Source organism: Symphalangus syndactylus, chromosome 6 (assembly GCF_028878055.3).
Source record: "Symphalangus syndactylus isolate Jambi chromosome 6, NHGRI_mSymSyn1-v2.1_pri, whole genome shotgun sequence".
In the NCBI taxonomy this organism is placed as follows: Eukaryota; Metazoa; Chordata; class Mammalia; order Primates; family Hylobatidae; genus Symphalangus; species Symphalangus syndactylus.
In genome coordinates, this window is record NC_072428.2 from 43,314,070 (window position 1) to 43,332,279 (window position 18,210).

The 18,210-nt window shown below is 42.5% G+C and overlaps 1 protein-coding gene across 2 annotated transcripts in view; it reads right to left on the reverse strand.

Moving 5' to 3' along the window:
- The window catches only part of TEAD1 (TEA domain transcription factor 1), a 270,500-nt gene that overhangs the window by 19,130 nt on the left and 233,160 nt on the right, over positions 1-18,210 (reverse strand). For both annotated transcript variants that reach the window (XM_055282388.2, XM_055282386.2), the window contains exon 10: positions 586-726. In XM_055282388.2, coding sequence (XP_055138363.1) covers positions 586-726 — 141 coding nt within the window. The remainder of the gene's footprint in view (positions 1-585; positions 727-18,210) is intronic.

The window sequence follows — 18,210 nt, forward strand, 5'->3', positions numbered from 1 at the left end:
TGGCATGGGACGTCCTATTTGCTTCCTTTCAGGTGCTTCCAAATCACTTTGGCTTTTTAGAAGTAACAGGAAAAAGAAGTGGGAGAAAGGAGGAGGGTGATATGGTTTGGTTGTATCCCCACCCAAATCTCACCTCGAATTGTAATCCACACATGTCAGAGGAGGGGCCTGGTGGCAGGTGATTGGATTATGGGGGCAGTTTCCCCCAGGCTGTTCCTGTGATACTGTGGGAGTTCTCACCAGATCTGATGGTTTAAAAGTGTGTGGTGGTTCCCACCCACCTTTCTCCTGCCACCATGAGAAGACGTGCCTTGCTTCCCCTTCACCTTCAGCCACCATGATTCTGTTTCCTGAGACCCCCATATCATGCTTCCTGTTAAGCCTGTGGAACCATGAGTCAATGAAACATCTTTTCTTCATAAACTACCCATTTTCAGGTAGTTCTTCATAGCAGTGTGAGAATGGACTAATACAGAAGGTAAGAAGCAGACATCCAAAAATACAACTCTCTGCCCCAAGGAAGGTTTAAGGGAAGGCAACAGTCTGCCCTTGAATGAAGTTTCCAGTATACAGAGGCCAACTTACCTCTACTTTTTCTACTACTTGCTTCCCAAAGGAGCAAACTTTGGTGGAACAGGTGACTGTCATATTTTCAGAACTCTCGTACTGACTGGTTACACCATAAAAAGCCCCAGCATCATCTTGAATATTGCAGTTTAAATCAGCCTGTTGGAAAGGAAATGGAGGTGTGGGTTATTCTCTCATTCCAGGAGTCATGGCACCGAGCAGTAACTTTCAGGGTAAGACCTCTGCTTGGCTGAATGAAGAGGGCTGGCTTGGGAAGGTGATGCTCATCTAGAAACAAGTTCAATACCCACCTGTCATTTTTTAAAGAGGTTGCTAATTTGGGCAGTCCTCTCTTGAAATGACATGCTACATGTATCAATTTTGTTTTACTTTCTTGCATTCAGTATCAGAATAATACTATGCCCTTGCAATAAAAGATCCACAAGGTCTTTGAAATATGCACAGAAAGCAGGATATTAATTGGATTCATGTTCACTCATCTTTAGAGATATTTTTTCAAAAAACAAGAGACTGCAGCTGACTAGCCATTTGTCATATATGTACAAACAGAAACTTTCTTAAAAATTAGAATATCTGGCAGGGAAATGGTTCCCATTAAAGACTGGCTTACAAAGATGTTAAATAATGAACATAAGTTGCCATTCATTTAGCACATTTTTATTAAGTACCTACTACGAAAGGTTCATGCTAGACAATGTACGGATTTTGCCTACAACTGATATGGAAGATACATAAAATAACTATCATTCAGACAGAAAATAAGTACCATGTCAAAGATACTTAGAGTTCCAGCAATGGAAGGTATGACTTTCCACAGGTGGTCTCAGTTCAGGAATGATTTAGACTGGCACATGCAGGGAAGGCTGGGGGTACAGTGCAGGCCAAGGCCTGGAGTGCTGCGTTCTAGCTTCTGGGCATGGATTAAGGACCTCAGACTGGGAGTTTGGAAATGCAACTTGGACACAGGTTATGGGGGCTAAGAAGGCAGTATAGATTGTATTCTGTAGGAAATGGATACCCCCTTGAAAGCCTGGGTGCCAAGGAAGTGGTATGATTAGCACTGTGCTCCAGAGAGAAATGTCTTCAGCAGGATGCAATGTCCACTGGGGAAACTGGCTGCTGCAGCGTTTGATCATTGCAGTGGTCTGAATGTGCCCCCGCCAAATTCATGCATTGGAAGTTTAATCCCCAGTGCAACAGTATTGGGAGGTGAGGCCTTTTGGGATGGGTTTAGGTGTTGAGCCTCTGCCCTTGCATATGGGTTAACTCTGCTATAAGGAGGGCTTTCAGGAGTAAGCTGGCTCTCTCTGGCCCTTCATCTGCCTTCCACCAGATGCTGTAGATGCAATCTTGGACTTTCCAGCCTTTAGAAATGTGAGAAATGAATTTTTGTTCTTTATAAATTACCCAGGCTGTCGCATTCTGTTTAAAAGCTGAGCCTGCTCTCGTGAGGCTTACAATTAAGTGAGGAACATACCACACGGAACTAAGCACCAGGGAGAGAGGCATGGGGAGACACAAACGGTGAGGAGTGGGCCCCCAGGGTCAGGGGTGCTTCTAATGATGATGCAACTCAGATCCCAAGAAAGACGACGAGGCTTAGGCAAGAGAAGCATTCCATAAGAGAGAAGACGGCACACAGCCAGAAAGGACTAAAGAGAAAGCAAGAGAGAGAGGATGGCAGGAGAGCTGGAGAGGTGGAAGGGCTTGGGTCTAATATCCTGAGACCAAAGGACACAATGAGCAGACAGGCCTGGAACAGTGACAGGGCACAATCAGCTCTGCTTTCCAAAAGGCACCTCTGACCACAGCTCGGAGAAGACTCCGGAAGAGAGCAGAAAGGATGTATATATATATATACTAGGAGGCCATTATAGCAGTCCAAGCGAGAGATGATAAATGTGGGCTACCGTGGTGGCTGTTGAAGCAGAGGTACGTGGATCTGACACTCAAATGAGATTTTATATTTTGTGAGGTTTGGCACTTTTTTTTTTTTCTGAGACAGGGTCTGTGTGTCGCCTAGGCTGGAACGCAGTGGTGCGAGGCTCACTGCAACCTCCGCCTCCCAGGTTCAGTGGATTCTCCCGCCTTAGCCTCCTGAGTAGCTGAGATTACAGGTATGTGCCACCATGCCCAACTAATTTCTGTATTTCTAGTAGTGACAGGGTTTTGCCTTGGTGCCCAGGCTGGTCTCGAACTCCTGGCCTCAAGTGATCTGCCCACCTCAGCCACTCTAAGTGCTGAGATTACAGGTGTGAGGCACTATATTGCATCAGATTTGGCAGATTCTGACTGGCTAATTTTTATACCTTGACAGGCACTAACCACTAAGACCTGAGTCATCATATACTTTAAACTAAGTATCTACATTTAAATTTCCTTTTTGAATTGGTTATTAGGAAAATGTCCAACTCCTTAGGCAAAACTTCCTACTTTCTGTCTACAAATAAAGAGAACCATGTACTCCATGTTCCCCTTTTCACCTTATGTGCCAAGAAATTCAAAGCTAAATTCAGAGTTCAACTACAATAATTAACTTGTCTCAGGTGCTTCTAATAGCTACTAACAGTCAGGGTACAGCTCCTTTTACTGGTTTCCAATCTGCTTTAACTTGTACTTATCCAATTTTACGTTACTCATAAATGTAGTGAGCTTTCCTCACATTCTGCTTTTTGGATTTTATGGGGTATAAATCGTAAACAAATAAAAATACCCAGGTGTGCATTTTTCTCACATTCAAAGGTTTAACGTTTGGCTCCACAAAACAGCAGCTCAGCAGGAAATCATGCATGTCTTTCCCTAACTGAGATCAGCATCTGAACTCCCAAGGCTGAAGAGGCCCCTGGGTCTAACTGAGCTCCAGCCTCCAGGGCAGAAGGGCTACCATACACCTCAGGCACACAGGGGCTCTGAACACTGGAATTCCCATCGAGCTTTCCACATGGCGGTGTTACCTTCAAGAACTGCCGCTGCCTTGGCTTTGCTGACACCTTAGAATACTTTGCTGTGAAAAGCAGTTCAGGTGCTTTATGGTGGCAGGATTAATGCTGTTACTATTATGATGTAGCTTGTGCCAAAACATTCCAGATTTTTTTTTTTTTTTTTTTTTTTTTGAGATGGAGTTTCACTCTTCTTGCAGACTGGAGTGCAATGGTGCAATCTTGGCTCACCGCAACCTCTGCCTCCTGGGTTCAAGCGACTCTCCTGCCTCAGCCTCCCGGGTGACTGGGATTACAGGCAGGCGCCACCATGCCCGGATAATTTTTTTGTATTTTTAGTAGAGACGAGGTTTCTCCATGTTGGTCAGGCTGGTCTCGAACTCCCATGCTCAGGTGATCCGCCCACCTCGGCCTCCCAAAGTGCTGGGATTACAGGCCTAAGCCACCATGCCTGGCCCAGCCCAACATTTTTTAAAAAAGTGAAAACATGCATGTGGTAAAGACGGGGGGAAAATAAAACTGTAAAATGGGCATGAACCCCAAAATTTGCCAACCTCCCTAAGGATAACCAACGTTATCCATTTCTCAGGTGTCCTTTCAGAGACATTCAGCACTTAGGTATTCAAGCACATACATTCCTCCTTTATCACACAAACAGTAGCACATTATATTAACCTTTCTAAAACCTTGCATTAAACATATATATATATATATATATATATATATATATATATATATACCTATGCATCTTAGAACTCATATAGTACTAATATGGAATTTCAGTATTATAAAGTACAGCCATTTAAAATAATGAACAGCCACACTTTCTAGTGGCTGCACACTGTTCTATGGCACAGATACACCATAATTTAATACATGATCTACTGATGAATATCTATGATGCTTCCCAATGATGCTGCAATAAGTTTGTGTTGAGCAGAAAAGGTGCATTAGAAATTATTTTTTTTCTTTCTTTCAACTTTAAATTCCTAGCTTTGAAAAAGAGTCTCCACGTGCTATGAATACACTGTGAGCTAACACTGTACTAGTTGATTTTGATTAATCAAGTTGTTCTGAAAGACTAGTAAATAACCAAATGCAGTCTAGCAAGCTGAGTGTGGTACAACACCTGTAGTCCCAATTACTCGGGAGGCTGAGGCAGGAGGCTCGCTTAAGCCCAGGAGTTTGAGACCAGCCTGGGCAACATAGCAAGACCCTATCTCTAAGCAGGAGGGAAAGCAGTCTAGTGATTTTGGTGTACAGAGTGGACTATGGAAGGGAACACAGTGAAATAAGCAATTGTGTGTGGGGGGCAGGCGGGTCACTGGGAGAGTAAATAGATTGTTTTTAAAAACTGTCAACCTTAAAACAGAAAAAATAATCTGTCAATACATATAATTTTAAAATATTAACTAAGTTTAGAATGTTATTATTCATCATGATGTTAGTAAAATTGCTGAATATGTTCACAACTGTTATGGTTCTGTCTGTACGAGGTTCCATGCTTAAGTAACGCTGGTGAAAGCAGCTGTCCCACAGCAGCAGCACACCTAGCAGATCTGACGCATTTTTAAGACCGCCTTCCTTTATTTTACAAAATGATTTTCAATAATAACCAGCACTCTACTTCAGCTATTTAAAATTGTAAACATAAAAATTCCCAGAGCAGAAACAGAGAATGAAGGAATGGAAAAATGTTCTGTTTCCTCATCTTCATAATCATTCTACTATTGTTGCTCATTGACAAATCTGCTTAACCACTGAACAAGGAGCACCATGAGGACTGTGGACTCAGACTGCACCTGAAATGAGTATGAGGCTGAGTCCACATATGTTACTAAAGGAGAAGTAATACAGTGGATAATGTGCTTGCTAATTTGAAGCATACAGATGTTCTATATATAAAATTTCAACATATGTTGTATACATACATATATAAAAAATAAAAATTCAGCTCACACCTATAATCCCAGCACTTTCAGGTCGAGGCAGGAGGATTGCTTGAGCCCAGGAGTTCGAGACCAGCCTGGGCAACACAGGGAGATGCCACCTCTACAAATAATTTTTTTTTTTTAATTAGCCGGACATGGTGGCATGTGCCTGGAGTCCCAGCTACCTGGAAGGCTAAAATAGGAAGCTTCCTAGAGCGCACGAGTTTGAGGCTGCAGTGAGCCATGATTTGTACCACTGCACTCCAGCCTGGGCAACAGAACTAGATGCTGTCTCAAAAAAAATTAATTAAAAAAATTCAACACTAACTTCACCAATTATCTAGGACTCAGGCCAACAAAGGAGGTTTTGTCAGTTAATATGGTGATAATAAAAAGAAAACTGATTTTTTAGATGGTTTTGCCATTGTTTGTAAATTCCCTGCAGCCAAGCAATGTCCTTACTTCATGCAGCTGGGGCAGACCATTCCTACCACCTCACCACTGGTTTACCATTATCTCTTAGAACTCCCCAAACAACTTTAATACAGCTTCCATTTGGAATGGATGATCTGTAGTTACAATGATAGAATTATTCAAAACAAAGTTATTAAAGAATACCCAACCTACCCTCAGAAACCATCCTAACAAATTACATGTTTTAAAGTTGTCAAAGTTAACAGTTTTACATAAAATTAAAATATAACATACATTCAGAGAAGTACACAAACTGGAAGTTTACAGCTCAATTAATTTTCATCAAGTGAGCCAGCACCCAGATGAAGAAATGGAAGTCCCTCTCTCCCCCAAATATCCTTCCTTCCAGGCACAATCATCCATACACCTTGCCAGTGTAACCATGATCCTGAACCATTACACATTAGTTTTGTCTGGTTTCTGAACTTTAAGCAAGTGGAACAGGGTTTACAGTGTTTAGTTTTGTTTACTCAGCATTTTATTTGTGAGATTCAACCATGTTGTTGTATATAGTTCATTCATCGTCATTACTGTAGAATATTCCATTGAATGAAAAATGCCACGATCTATCCACCCTATTACTTAGGGACATTTCCAAGGCTTCCAAACGGACCTATTACGAAGAGTGCTACTATGAACGTTCTTGAATATGCTTTTGAGGAACATATGGATGTGTTTCTGTTGGGTATTCCTAGGAGTGTAATTGCTCGGTCACAGAGTCTATGTGCACTTTATCCTTCATTTAGATAAGAGGTAAGGAGAAACGGTCTGAGAAAATTCTCTAATTATTAGTGTAAATTTAAGAGATTTGATTTTAAAAGGCTTCCCAACTAACAGTAAATAACCAATTTGCCATTACAACTGCTTTGTAATTACCCTTGAACATGGAAAATAATTATGTAGCTATCCAACCATATCACAGATGCTCTTCAAGAATTTTCTAGGAGGAAGTATTGACGTAAAATATAATTATCAAAAAAATATATATATATAATTATCTGTCAGCTGATAGTGTTATGGCTATTCCAGAAAGAAATGCAGTCACTGAACTCCCATGAAGCAAAGGTAATATCAAAGAAAGAATGCTAGCATTAAGTCAACAACAAAGAAGTCTGGGATTTGCAGAGTTCATTATCTACCCTATTGACACGTCCCCCCTCCCAAATGAAAATCACTCCAGGTGGAAAGCAAACCTATTTCATGTAGTTCTGAAGGCAAGAAAATGAGTTTTAAAAAATGTACCACTATCAGAGATACAAACTATTTCTGCCTAATCAGCTTTTACCTAACCACAGGATATTTTCTAAAAGTAAATAAAAACAAAAACCCAAGAAACAGTTGAAAACTAGTAAAACTTATCTTTCCAATAAATTCCAAAGTCAAACTATATCCCATCTTCTGGGCACAAGCTAGCCAAAAAAGGCTGGTCATGGGCCAGTTCTGCACTGTTAAAAAACAACACTTAGAGATATGTCTGGGGAAGGTAAGTCCAGGGAAATGAGTCCTTCTAAGAAATCTTCTCCCTGTTTGCTCTAGAAACAGAGACCCTAAACTCTAAGCTGAAACTTAGTTCAGAGGTCAACTCTCTCCTACCTCCAAAAGCAGAAATCCTTTCCACAGCATCCTGACCTGCACTGCCTTAAAGCTAAATACTTTCAGACACAGGAAAATGACTTCAATAATGCTGCTGGGCCAGGCACGCTGGCCACTTACACCCAGGAGTTTGAGACCAGCCTGGGCAACATAGCAAGACCTCATCTCTATTTATAAATAATAATAATAATGTTGCCAGAGAGTCTTAACTGTTAGATAATTCTTTTTTCTGTTATATTAATTTTCTCTGCTACAAATTATCACACATTTAGTGGCTTAAAACAAGACAAACTAATTATTTCATATTCCTGTAAGTCAGAAATTTAATTCAGCTCCCAGCCGGCTAAGATCAAGGAACTAGAAGGGATGCAACTCCTTACTAGACAGAGGCTCTGAAGAGGGTTCATGTTTCCTTGCCTCTTCCAGTTTCTGAGACCACCTACACTCCTTGTCCTGGAGCCCCCTGCTCCATTTTCAAAGCCAGAAACACCAGCCGAATCCTTCTTACATTGCCAGCTGTCATCTCTCTGGATGTTTTCTTTTGTCTTCCTCTTCTGCTTTTAAGGGACCTTGTGACCACGCTAGGCCCACTTAGATAATCCAAGATATTCTATCTGCCGATTAACAACTTTTAATTCCCCTTTGCCATGTAATGTACCATTATCCACAGATTCCATGGCTACAGAGGAGGCATCTCTCTGGATCCATGATGCTGCCTATTACATCTGTTAAGTTGAAATGAGCTCCTCTGTAACTTCCATCCAGAACTTCGGGTACCACAGACCTAAGAACATTTCTGTAACACAATTCTGCAGTTTTCTTTCCTTTCCTCCTTAACTTCACCATTCCTCTCCTCCTCCTCACCCACATAGTTCTTCAGGTTCTGTTTGCTTCCCAAGATTCAAATTTTACATTTACTTTTGTTAAACTCTGTCCAAAGTTCAGTCCTCCACTCATCCCATCCAGTCCGACACTGGTCCAGGTGTCTGTGAATGCTGCCTCTCATTTGTCATCTCATCTCAGACACTGGACTGACAGCACAGATAGCAGAAGTGAGGGATTTGGAATCACTTTTTGGGTCTCGCTTTTCTCATCTTTATCCACAGGGAAGATGACCTGTTTCCAAAGGCCACGGTGGTAATATGGGGAGATAATGCATATGAAATTCACCTGTAATCTATAATGTACTATAAAATTTAGTCATTAACAATACCTATAATCACTCCTGTTCACTTGTCAATTTGAAATACTGACCACAATAGACATGAAGACAGAGCCTCAAATCACATCTACAGACACCAACACCTTTCCTCAACGAGACAAGAGTTTGTAATCAATAAACATGATAGAGACTGTCACCATGGAGCCAGTCTTGGCCCCAACCCACATTTGTCGGGTGTGTGGCACAGATGCAACACTGGCTTTTTCCAAACAGAAAAATTAGGACTTTTTCTGATTTGTGTTTATGACGGGTCTTACATATTGAGTATAACAGCTCAAACAGGTATAAATTTCTCACAAAGGCATGATTAGACATGTTATAGAATTCTTTCTGGGACTAAAAAAAGGCCATCATTAACACATGTGTGTTGAGTGAATTAACGACTTTAAGGTCTATTTGTGGGCAAGTCCTGAAAAACAACAAAAAGTCTAAGCACAAGCAGGTTTCAGTGATGGGCAAAAGAAGCAGACAGCAACAGAAAACAAAAATACACCCCATCAAAAGTTTCCAAATTCTTTCCCAAATCATCCTTCTCTTACACTCATTACTTCCACAACTGAAACAGTTTAGTCCCAAGAGTCTGGATTCGTTTCTCCTCTATTACCTCTTACTCAGTAAGCCCATTTATTCATGGATCTGTTCTTTTTTCTGAAACAGAGTCTCACTCTGCTGCCCAGGCTGGAGTGCAGTGGCACAATGTCGGCTCACTGCAACCTCGACCTTCTAGGTTCAAGCGATTCTACTGCCTCAGCCTCCCAAGTAGCTGGGATTACAGACGTGCGCCACCACACTAATGTTTGTATTTTTTAGTAGAGATGGGGTTTCACTATGTCGGCCAGGTTGGTCTTGAACTCCTGACATCAAGTAATCCACCTTCCTCGGCCTCCCAAAGTGCTGGGATTAAAGGAGTGGGCCACCATGCCCAGCCATCCTGGATCTGTTTGGTTTAATTTCATGTTTTTGCCTTTTGGCAGTAAATATGAAAAATGCAACACCCTCCAAAGACTGACCCTTTCCATTTCAAGGGTAAGGAAGAATGAGGCCTCACCCAAGTATGTGGGAGCTGAAATCCTTGGAGGCGGGTGCTAGGCCAGGGAACAGAGTGGATCATCCCTGCAAAACCTCCGTCCTCTGGAGACCTGGCTGTGGGGGCAGAAGGATCAGAAAGTGAAGGCTACTCCTGCCCAGTGAAGAACAGGAGTGAGCAGCTCACGCGGCAGCAGCATTTGGCGGATGACAACAACTTTGTTACAAGCTTCACTGGGGAAAAGCCTGCTGGAATAAAGGCAAGCAGATAACCTCTAAGGTGCGAGGCAGGGGGACAGCAGGGGCACAGGGTCAGGAGCAGACTGTGGATATTCCCTTCCTATCCAGAGGGCTTGGAAGAGCTGGGGAGAATGACGTGGTTGCAAAAATGTAAACATCAAGAGGACTGTCCCCAAACAGAGACAGTCTAATAGGCACTGACGGCTGCAATGAGATGCTGGCATTTTAAAATACTACTTTGAACCTCTCTTCTTCATCCTCTCTGAGCAATGATCAAAGAATCAAGATTTCAAATTGTGAAGCAATTTTTTCCAATGGTAGCATCTGGCTCCTTGGCAGGCGGTGCTGGGAGCTGGGCCCTGTGGTGGGCAGCCGTCCAGGCCTGCCACATGGTGAGGCTCGGCCAGGCAGGGCACGCAGTGCGGCATTGCAGCTGCTCCCACAGGCACCAAAGGACAATCGCTCTGCACTGGGCCTGGAGCAGAGGGGCAAAAGTGCCCCTAGAGGCAGCACTGCCATGGGCAGGGGGAGGGGGGGTCTGGAGAAAGCTGGCTGCTCTAAAAGGCTCCTCGCCCTCTCATTTGCAGGCATGTGCCTCCTGGTTAAGACCCTTGAAGCCAGTCCCATTGACACTCAGAGGCTTGGGGTGGGTGGAGATGCTGGGCCAACCGTGAGACAGCTCCCCAGCAAGGAAGCCTGCATTTAGGGGGAGTGAAGGAGCTGCCCTCAGAAAAGAGTCTTTGAGTGTGTTCACTTCGGCCCTTATGCCCTGCCCAACCCAATGATGAGACAGCAGCTGTAGCCTGCCTGCCACAGCTGTTTTAAATAAGAATAATAGGCATAAACTCAGCCGTGGCTCTTCAAGTTACTTCCCCGCTAATTATGGCATATATTTACATCTACAAAATAGAAGATTTTTAAAACCACCACCAAGGGCCCCTTTATTGTGCAGATTGGCACCCCTATTTGAATTTCATAAACATTTAGTACTTCAAAGAATCTTAAAAGCTTGCTCTAATTATGCTATGCACTGGTTGAAAGGCTGCCCGTCTGCACTGCAAATTCCTACAAATACCAGCATTTAGTTTTTTCAAAAATTCAATTAATATCACCCACACGACTTCAGGTGACTACCAGTGGCAACTTCACATAGTGGCTGGGATGAAAGAGTCGGATCTCAGCTCCAACAACAAAGCAGCTACACGGGCCAGTTCTTTCCAATAGAGGCAAGTAATGAGTTCTGGGTGCCCAGCTGAGCTGGCCCCAAACCCTTCTCATTCATCAGGTGTGTGAACACTGGCCCAGACACCACCTTTCCCAGGAAACAGGACCTTTTTATGGTTTCAAGGTTTTGTGCATGAAAAGTTTTTCATAGAACAACAATAACAACCCCAAACCAATGATACGTAAGTGAACAAGTGCAGAGTTGCCAGATAAAACGGGGAACCCAGTTAACTCACATCTCAAATGAACAGCAAATACTTTTTCAGTACATATGAACATATATACCAAATACTGTATAGGACATGTACACCAAAAAAGTATTCAGTGTTTATTTGAAATGCAAATTTAACTGGGCAACCTGATAAATCTGACAACTCTATTATCAAGAAACCTTTAGCACAAAGAATAAAAACTGAGACTTACCCTCAAATTCTCATTGCTGTAAAAGGCATCATATGTCCAAGACACCTTAGGTAGGGAAAATGAAGTTGCAGGAAACACTTGGAGCATAATCCTTTTTTAGTAAAAACAAGTGATGTATAAGTGTATGTAGGTTTGTAGATACATATGTAAAAGTCTAAAAGGATATGTTCCAAATTTTGGGATCTGGCTGACCACAGGCATGTATGTGTGCAAGGCGGATCTCACTTTTTATTCTATATTCTTTTCAACTGCTCAAACTATTCATAACAAACCTGCATCTTTTTTTAATTTAAAAAGTAAATTAAAATGGGGTGGACTGGGGGAGTAGGAAGTACCGTGGATCTTTACCTGCACACGGAGAGGGGGTCTCTCACACCACCAAGGGCCTAGGATCAGTTTTAAGCAACTGACTGAGATCCCTGAAGTGTCCAGTTAATCCAACTATGCCTTGCAAAACTGGGTCTGAAAATATGCAGCCACCCCGCCTATGGCACATCAATTCTTTCCTTCTCAGGTTTTTCTTGAGGTGAAATGGTAACAGTGACAGCATGAATCAAGCTAATTGTGGCAGCAGCTCAGGTGGGATCATGGCTTAGCATCTCAGTCCGTAGCCACAGAAGGGAGTGGAATTAAATGGCCCCAGAAGGAAGGGACAGACCCCTGACCTGGGCTTTCTTAGCAACCACAGAGCCAAAGGACCCAAGACAGAAAGTCTTTTAGGAATAGCTGTTGGAATGAATTCCTCCAGGAGGTCACGGCAACTCCCAATGCAAGAGATTCTGCCCAGAAGCCCTGAAGACTTAAGAGTTGAAGGTTAAAAAAAAGAGAAGTATCTGTGGTTTGATAGAAGAGGATGGGAGGAAAAGCAATGTAAGCTTTTGTGCTCATTTTCCAAGCTGTCCTATCCTGTGAAATCCATGATTTCATTCCTACTACGTTTTAGGCTTTCAGAGGATTCAGGTACGGTCTTTTGAAGTGAATGCCCCTGTGACCAGTGTTTCCACCCACATCTCTCCCTATTCTCTGAGTTCGGTAAGGCCCAGTGGCCATGGGGACCTCTCACCACCTCCCAGGACTCCTTGTCTGTACATGAGTATCCACTGCCCTGAAAACTCCTTCTCGCTCCCCTTGCACTGACCAAATTCTATCAAGATTCTGTTTAAATGCCATGTCTTTGTGAGCCCTTCCGGAATGTTCTCAAGCAAAAAGGGTTCCACCTCTGTGCTTCCACAGCAACTTCCACCCACTTCCACTACAGCTCCTACCCCTCGGTGCTGTTGTTCACCTGCCCACATGTCTGCCATCCCTCACCAGACCCTGAGCCTGCAAATCAGAACCTCTCAATCACATCTGCTTCCGTTTTCCAGAAGCAAAGACGAGACTGGCAAATGTTTGTTGAATGACTTTCTAGCAACGAGATGGCCCAGAAAAGCTTTTTTTTTTTTTTTTTTTTTTTAGACGGAGTCTCGCTCTGTCGCCCAGGCTGGAGTGCAGTGGCGCAATCTCGGCTCACTGCAAGCTCCGCCTCCCGGGTTCACGCCATTCTCCTGCCTCAGCCTCTCCGAGTAGCTGGGACTACAGGCACCCGCCACCACGCCCGGCTAATTTTTTGTATTTTTAGTAGAGACAGGGTTTCACCGTGGTCTCGATCTCCTGACCTCGTGATCCGCCCACCTCGGCCTCCCAAAGTGCTGGGATTACAAGCGTGAGCCACCGCGCCTGGCCAGAAAAGCTTTCAAGTGAGTCTCTTGATGTCTCCTCTTCCTCCTACGAATTGCTTGCAGATGATTCCTCAACAAACTCTCAGGTGGTAATGTGAGATGGCAATGTGGCAGAGTGCCCAATGCACAGCAATTTCTTTAGGACCATTTACTGATTGAAATAAAATAACTTTCCAGGTAACATTAAAAAAAAAAAACCTTGAAAATCCATTATATACATTGCAGCACTGAACAAAGGCCACAGATAGGGTACGCTCCCTTGGAAAGGCCTACAAAGAAGGTTGGCATCCAGGGTTTGGGAACCAGGAAGGAGCAACCCCAAGCAGCAGCCAGCACAGAAAGTGCTCACAAGCTCCAGATATTTTTCATATGAAAACAAACCAAAATGGGCGGATATACAAATTTATTGGTTTCTCTTTTCCTGTGCTTACAATAGCAGGGCCTATCAAGAGATAATTAAAAAAAAAAAAAAAAGACTCATATAACCACAGTCTACTTAAAATTTAACATGTATTAGCCCCCAAGTACCTCTGAATATCGTGATACTTCTCACTAATCTTTCTTCTACTTAAATCATTTCATCACTTAATATTGTTCAGTTAACTTTAAAACACATTTTGAGATGAGACAGAAGTAGGGAGAAACGGAAAACTTATTGAGCTGAAAGGCCCCTCCTTCCTGATGGCAGTTCAAAACATGTGGAAAGTAAACGATTTTGTATTGTTAACTCCCTCTTCCATGAATAGCAACAGGACATTTGGTTCCAAATGACAGACTCAGGTCTACAATTCCAACCTAGATCAATTAAAAACAAGCTGAGACTCCAGTGGGGGCGGGGTCTGTTCTGCTGGGTTATTGTGCGCCCAGTTTCTTCTCTTTAAATAAAACCCAGTTTTATGTAGAGTGACTGTCATTTTGTTGAACAAATGTGATTTCATTTCTACCAAGACAAAAGCATCTTCTAAAGGCTGTCCTCTTTCCAGGTAACTTGCTTCCCCTTTTTTTGTTTTATAAAATCTTCTCACATCTGCTATGGTTAGTAAAAGTAGACTTGCTTTTTTTTCCTTTAAAAATAAAAGGTTAAGAAAGTAAATTGGCCAGGCATGGTGGCTCACGCCTGTAATCCCAGCACTTTGGGAGGCCAAGGTGCGTGGATCACCTGAGGTCACGAGTTCAAGACCAGCCTGGCCAACACGGCAAAACCCCATCTCAACCAAAAATACAAAAATTAGCTGGGCGCAGTGGCAGGCGCCTGTAATCCCAGCTACTAGGGAGGCTGAGGCAGGAGAATCGCTTGAACCCGAGAGGCAGAGGTTGCAGTGAGCCGACACTGCACCACTGCACTCCAGCCTGGGAGACAGAGCGAGACTCCATCTCAAAAAAAAAAAAAAGGAAAGCAAATTAAGTAACTGTGTAGACAGTATTGTTTACACTGAATGATCATATCCCAAGAATTTTAAAATAGAAAACATTTTTAAATAAGATAACATCATATATCCTGGTTTCTAAGATATGACTAATTTGATAATGATTAGAGAGAAAGCAGAAATATTAAATGTATATTTAAAAATTCGTTATAACCTGGCAACATGATACAAATCCGTAAGATTTCACTTTCATATTGCTTTCTTATTATTCCAATCAAAGTTTAAGACTAAGCCTTTATTGTACTAATTATTATTATGAATAGTTTTGGGTTGTAATGTTTATGAATAGAATGTTAAAAGCATATAGCTTTCTTTAGAGCAGTATTTCCAATCTTGACACCCTTGAGCATTATTAGGACAGGGAATAGAATTCTGAGGCCCCTCCAAAGATAATTAGTCTCAATTGCATGTCTTATTTGGTTAAATCTGTAATTTTATTTCCTTATGTAAACTTCATATGGCTAGAAATAAACTGCTTTTGATAGTCAGCTGTGAGCTACACTTGGGTTTTTGTCCTTCAGGATGCATAACTGAATCATACTCACGTCTTCTAGCTCTGGGAATTCAATCTATGATCAATTCCCAAGGCTGTTGACATTTTCTTACATTAATTGCACTGTCTGCCACGTCACTGGCAATCCATCTGCCTGAATCTCAATGCTGCAATGAAGCACAGCTTCATCCAGTTGTGGGTGGACATCCTTCTTTCCTAGAGCCTACACAGCACCTGATCATGTTTTGTAAGGAAGTATGACTATCTGCCAGTGCAAGTACTTGCTTCATTTGTAACAAATCTGGTTCCAAAACTCCCCTTGAACCATAACAACAATTTCAATGCCACATCAATGTGTAATTTTCAGAGATGGTTTAATCAGGGATTTAAATTTAAGCTAAAATTCAACTGCTATGGTACTATAAAGTGCAAATAACTCAACTAAGGTGTCCAGGGAATGGCAAGATGTCTTCTATGCTGGACAGGGTCAGGTGATAATAACCAATCACAACCTATTCCTCTGCCTAGGGGTGGAGAAGATGCTTTTTTGTTTGTTTAATTTTACTTCAATTTCTGGGATACATGTGCAGAACGTGCTGGTTTGTTACATAGGTATATGTGTGCCACGGTGGTCTGTGGCACCTATTGACCTGTCCTCTAAGTTCCCTCCCCTGGCCCCCCACCCCACAATAGGCCCTCGTGTGTGATGTTCCTCGCCCTGTGTCCTCATTGTTCAACTCCCACTTATGAGTGAAAACATGTGGTGTTTGGTTTTCTGTTCCTGTGTTAGTTTGCTAACGATGATGGCTTCCAGCTTCATCCATGTCCCTGCAAAGGACATGATCTCATTCCTTTTTATGGCTGCATAGTATTCAATAATAGACTGGATATAAAGAAAATGTGGCAAAGTGCTTTGGATATCAACTGACAGAAGCATTCCAATTTTAGAACTGTTGAAATGGGAACAAGTCCATGTCTTAGAATTGAAGAAATACAGTGTTTCAACCTTAATAGTAATAATTGTTTCTACAGAGAATGAGGAAGAATCGAAGACTTTTGAGTAGGAAGAAAAAATAAAAGCAGATGTAGAAGAACTCAAATAACAAGTGATAACAGAAGATTGTTTTATGTTTTGTTTTAAATTATGCCAGTTAAGTCCGACGAAGATGCCTGGTCTATTCATGCATGGCCTGAGAGAGTAACTGCTACAACTATTTTAGAAAGCAACATGGTTATTTACACACATAACCATGTGTGTAAATCACACCACTGCACTTCAGCCTGGGCAGCAGAGCAACACTGTCTCAAAAAAAAAAAAAAAGATACTTTGAAGTATAATGACATATAGCTAACATGATATTTCATAAGGAATAAAAGTGGAGTGTCAGATTTCACGTATTCCTTGATCAAAACTACATAAACATGTATCACATTAGGTTATATTCATGATGCATTTAGGACTGAATTAAAAATTATACATTCCCAGGCCGGGCGCGGTGGCTCACGCCTGTAATCCCAGCACTTTGGGAGGCCGAGGCGGGCGAATCACGAGGTCAGGAGATCGAGACCATCCTGGCTAACACGGTGAAACCCCATCTCTACTAAAAAATACAAAAAGTTAGCCAGGCGTAGTGGCGGCTGCCTGTAGTCCCAGTTACTTGGAAGGCTGAGGCAGGAGAATGGCGTGAACCCGGGAGGCGGAGCTTGCAGTGAGCCGAGATCGCGCCACTGCACTCCAGCCTCGGTGACAGAGCGAGACTCCATCTCGAAAAAAAAAAAAAAAATTATATATTCCCAACTGTCTACAATGTTATACCTTCATAATCATAATATAAAAACAACACCGCTTTCTCCTTCTAATGGTAGTTGCAGGATCTCACTGACCTGTCTAGTAAGACTTAGACTCCAACCTGAACTTCCTGGTAATAGTTTATTCACCTTATGTTTTGTATTCTTTTATGTGATGGTCAGTCAGGTGCAGCCACAGGACACAGGAGAAGTTCAGGAAAAATATTTATTATACTCCAAGGTCCCCAAGACAGGAAGCATGGCAGGCCATCAAGGGCCACATGGAAAGATATTAGGGTGGTCAGGAGGCAGAAAACAAGAGGCTAACTTAGACGAGAGCCTTTCCTGGGCTTTCCGTGGGCAGGGCAGGGGAAACAGAGTGACCAATTAAGGATTGACTAGTTCGAATAGCTGGCTCTAAGCTGCAGAGGTGGTCCCTAGTTGTCTGGTACCATTCCAGCGAATGATTAGAGCAGAGGAACACTGTATCCTGGGGTGCCTGGACCAGATAGAGGAGGTCTGGTTCTGGACTGGTTGGTTTGCATATGAAAAGCAGGCTCCTGGACTATCCTGTTAGACAGAATCATTTTCCTACTCTAAGAATTTGCTAGACCCAGAAAGGCCAGTCTTTTCCCAGCAAGAAAGGCTTTTAAAAAAAATATCAGATCATAATAATATACAGAATATGTATATGAAAATACACCTTAGCTCCCATGTAAACATACACCAGAGCATCTCATAATGACAGGACTTCAAAGAGAAACTACCAAGGCTGCTATCCTTCAGCAATCACCATTGGCTTCCATGTAAGTGAAGCTGTGTTGGGATGGTTTCTAGTGACAGAACTCTGCTCCCTGAAGAGGCCATGCACAGGTTTACACAAAGAGCATGGATTCTGGAGTCTAGCAATGTGGCATTTACTAGCAATATGATGTCACAGAAGTCACTTTGCCTTTGTATGGTTCGATTTCTTCATGTGTAAGGTAGGACTCATCACATGTATCTCACAAGGATTAAATAATATCAAGTATGTGCTTAGCCCTGGCACAGTGCTTGGCTTAAAGAAGGTACCAGTTAAGCATCAGGTTCAGCTACTGCTCAAAAAGAGAGGAACCTCTTCC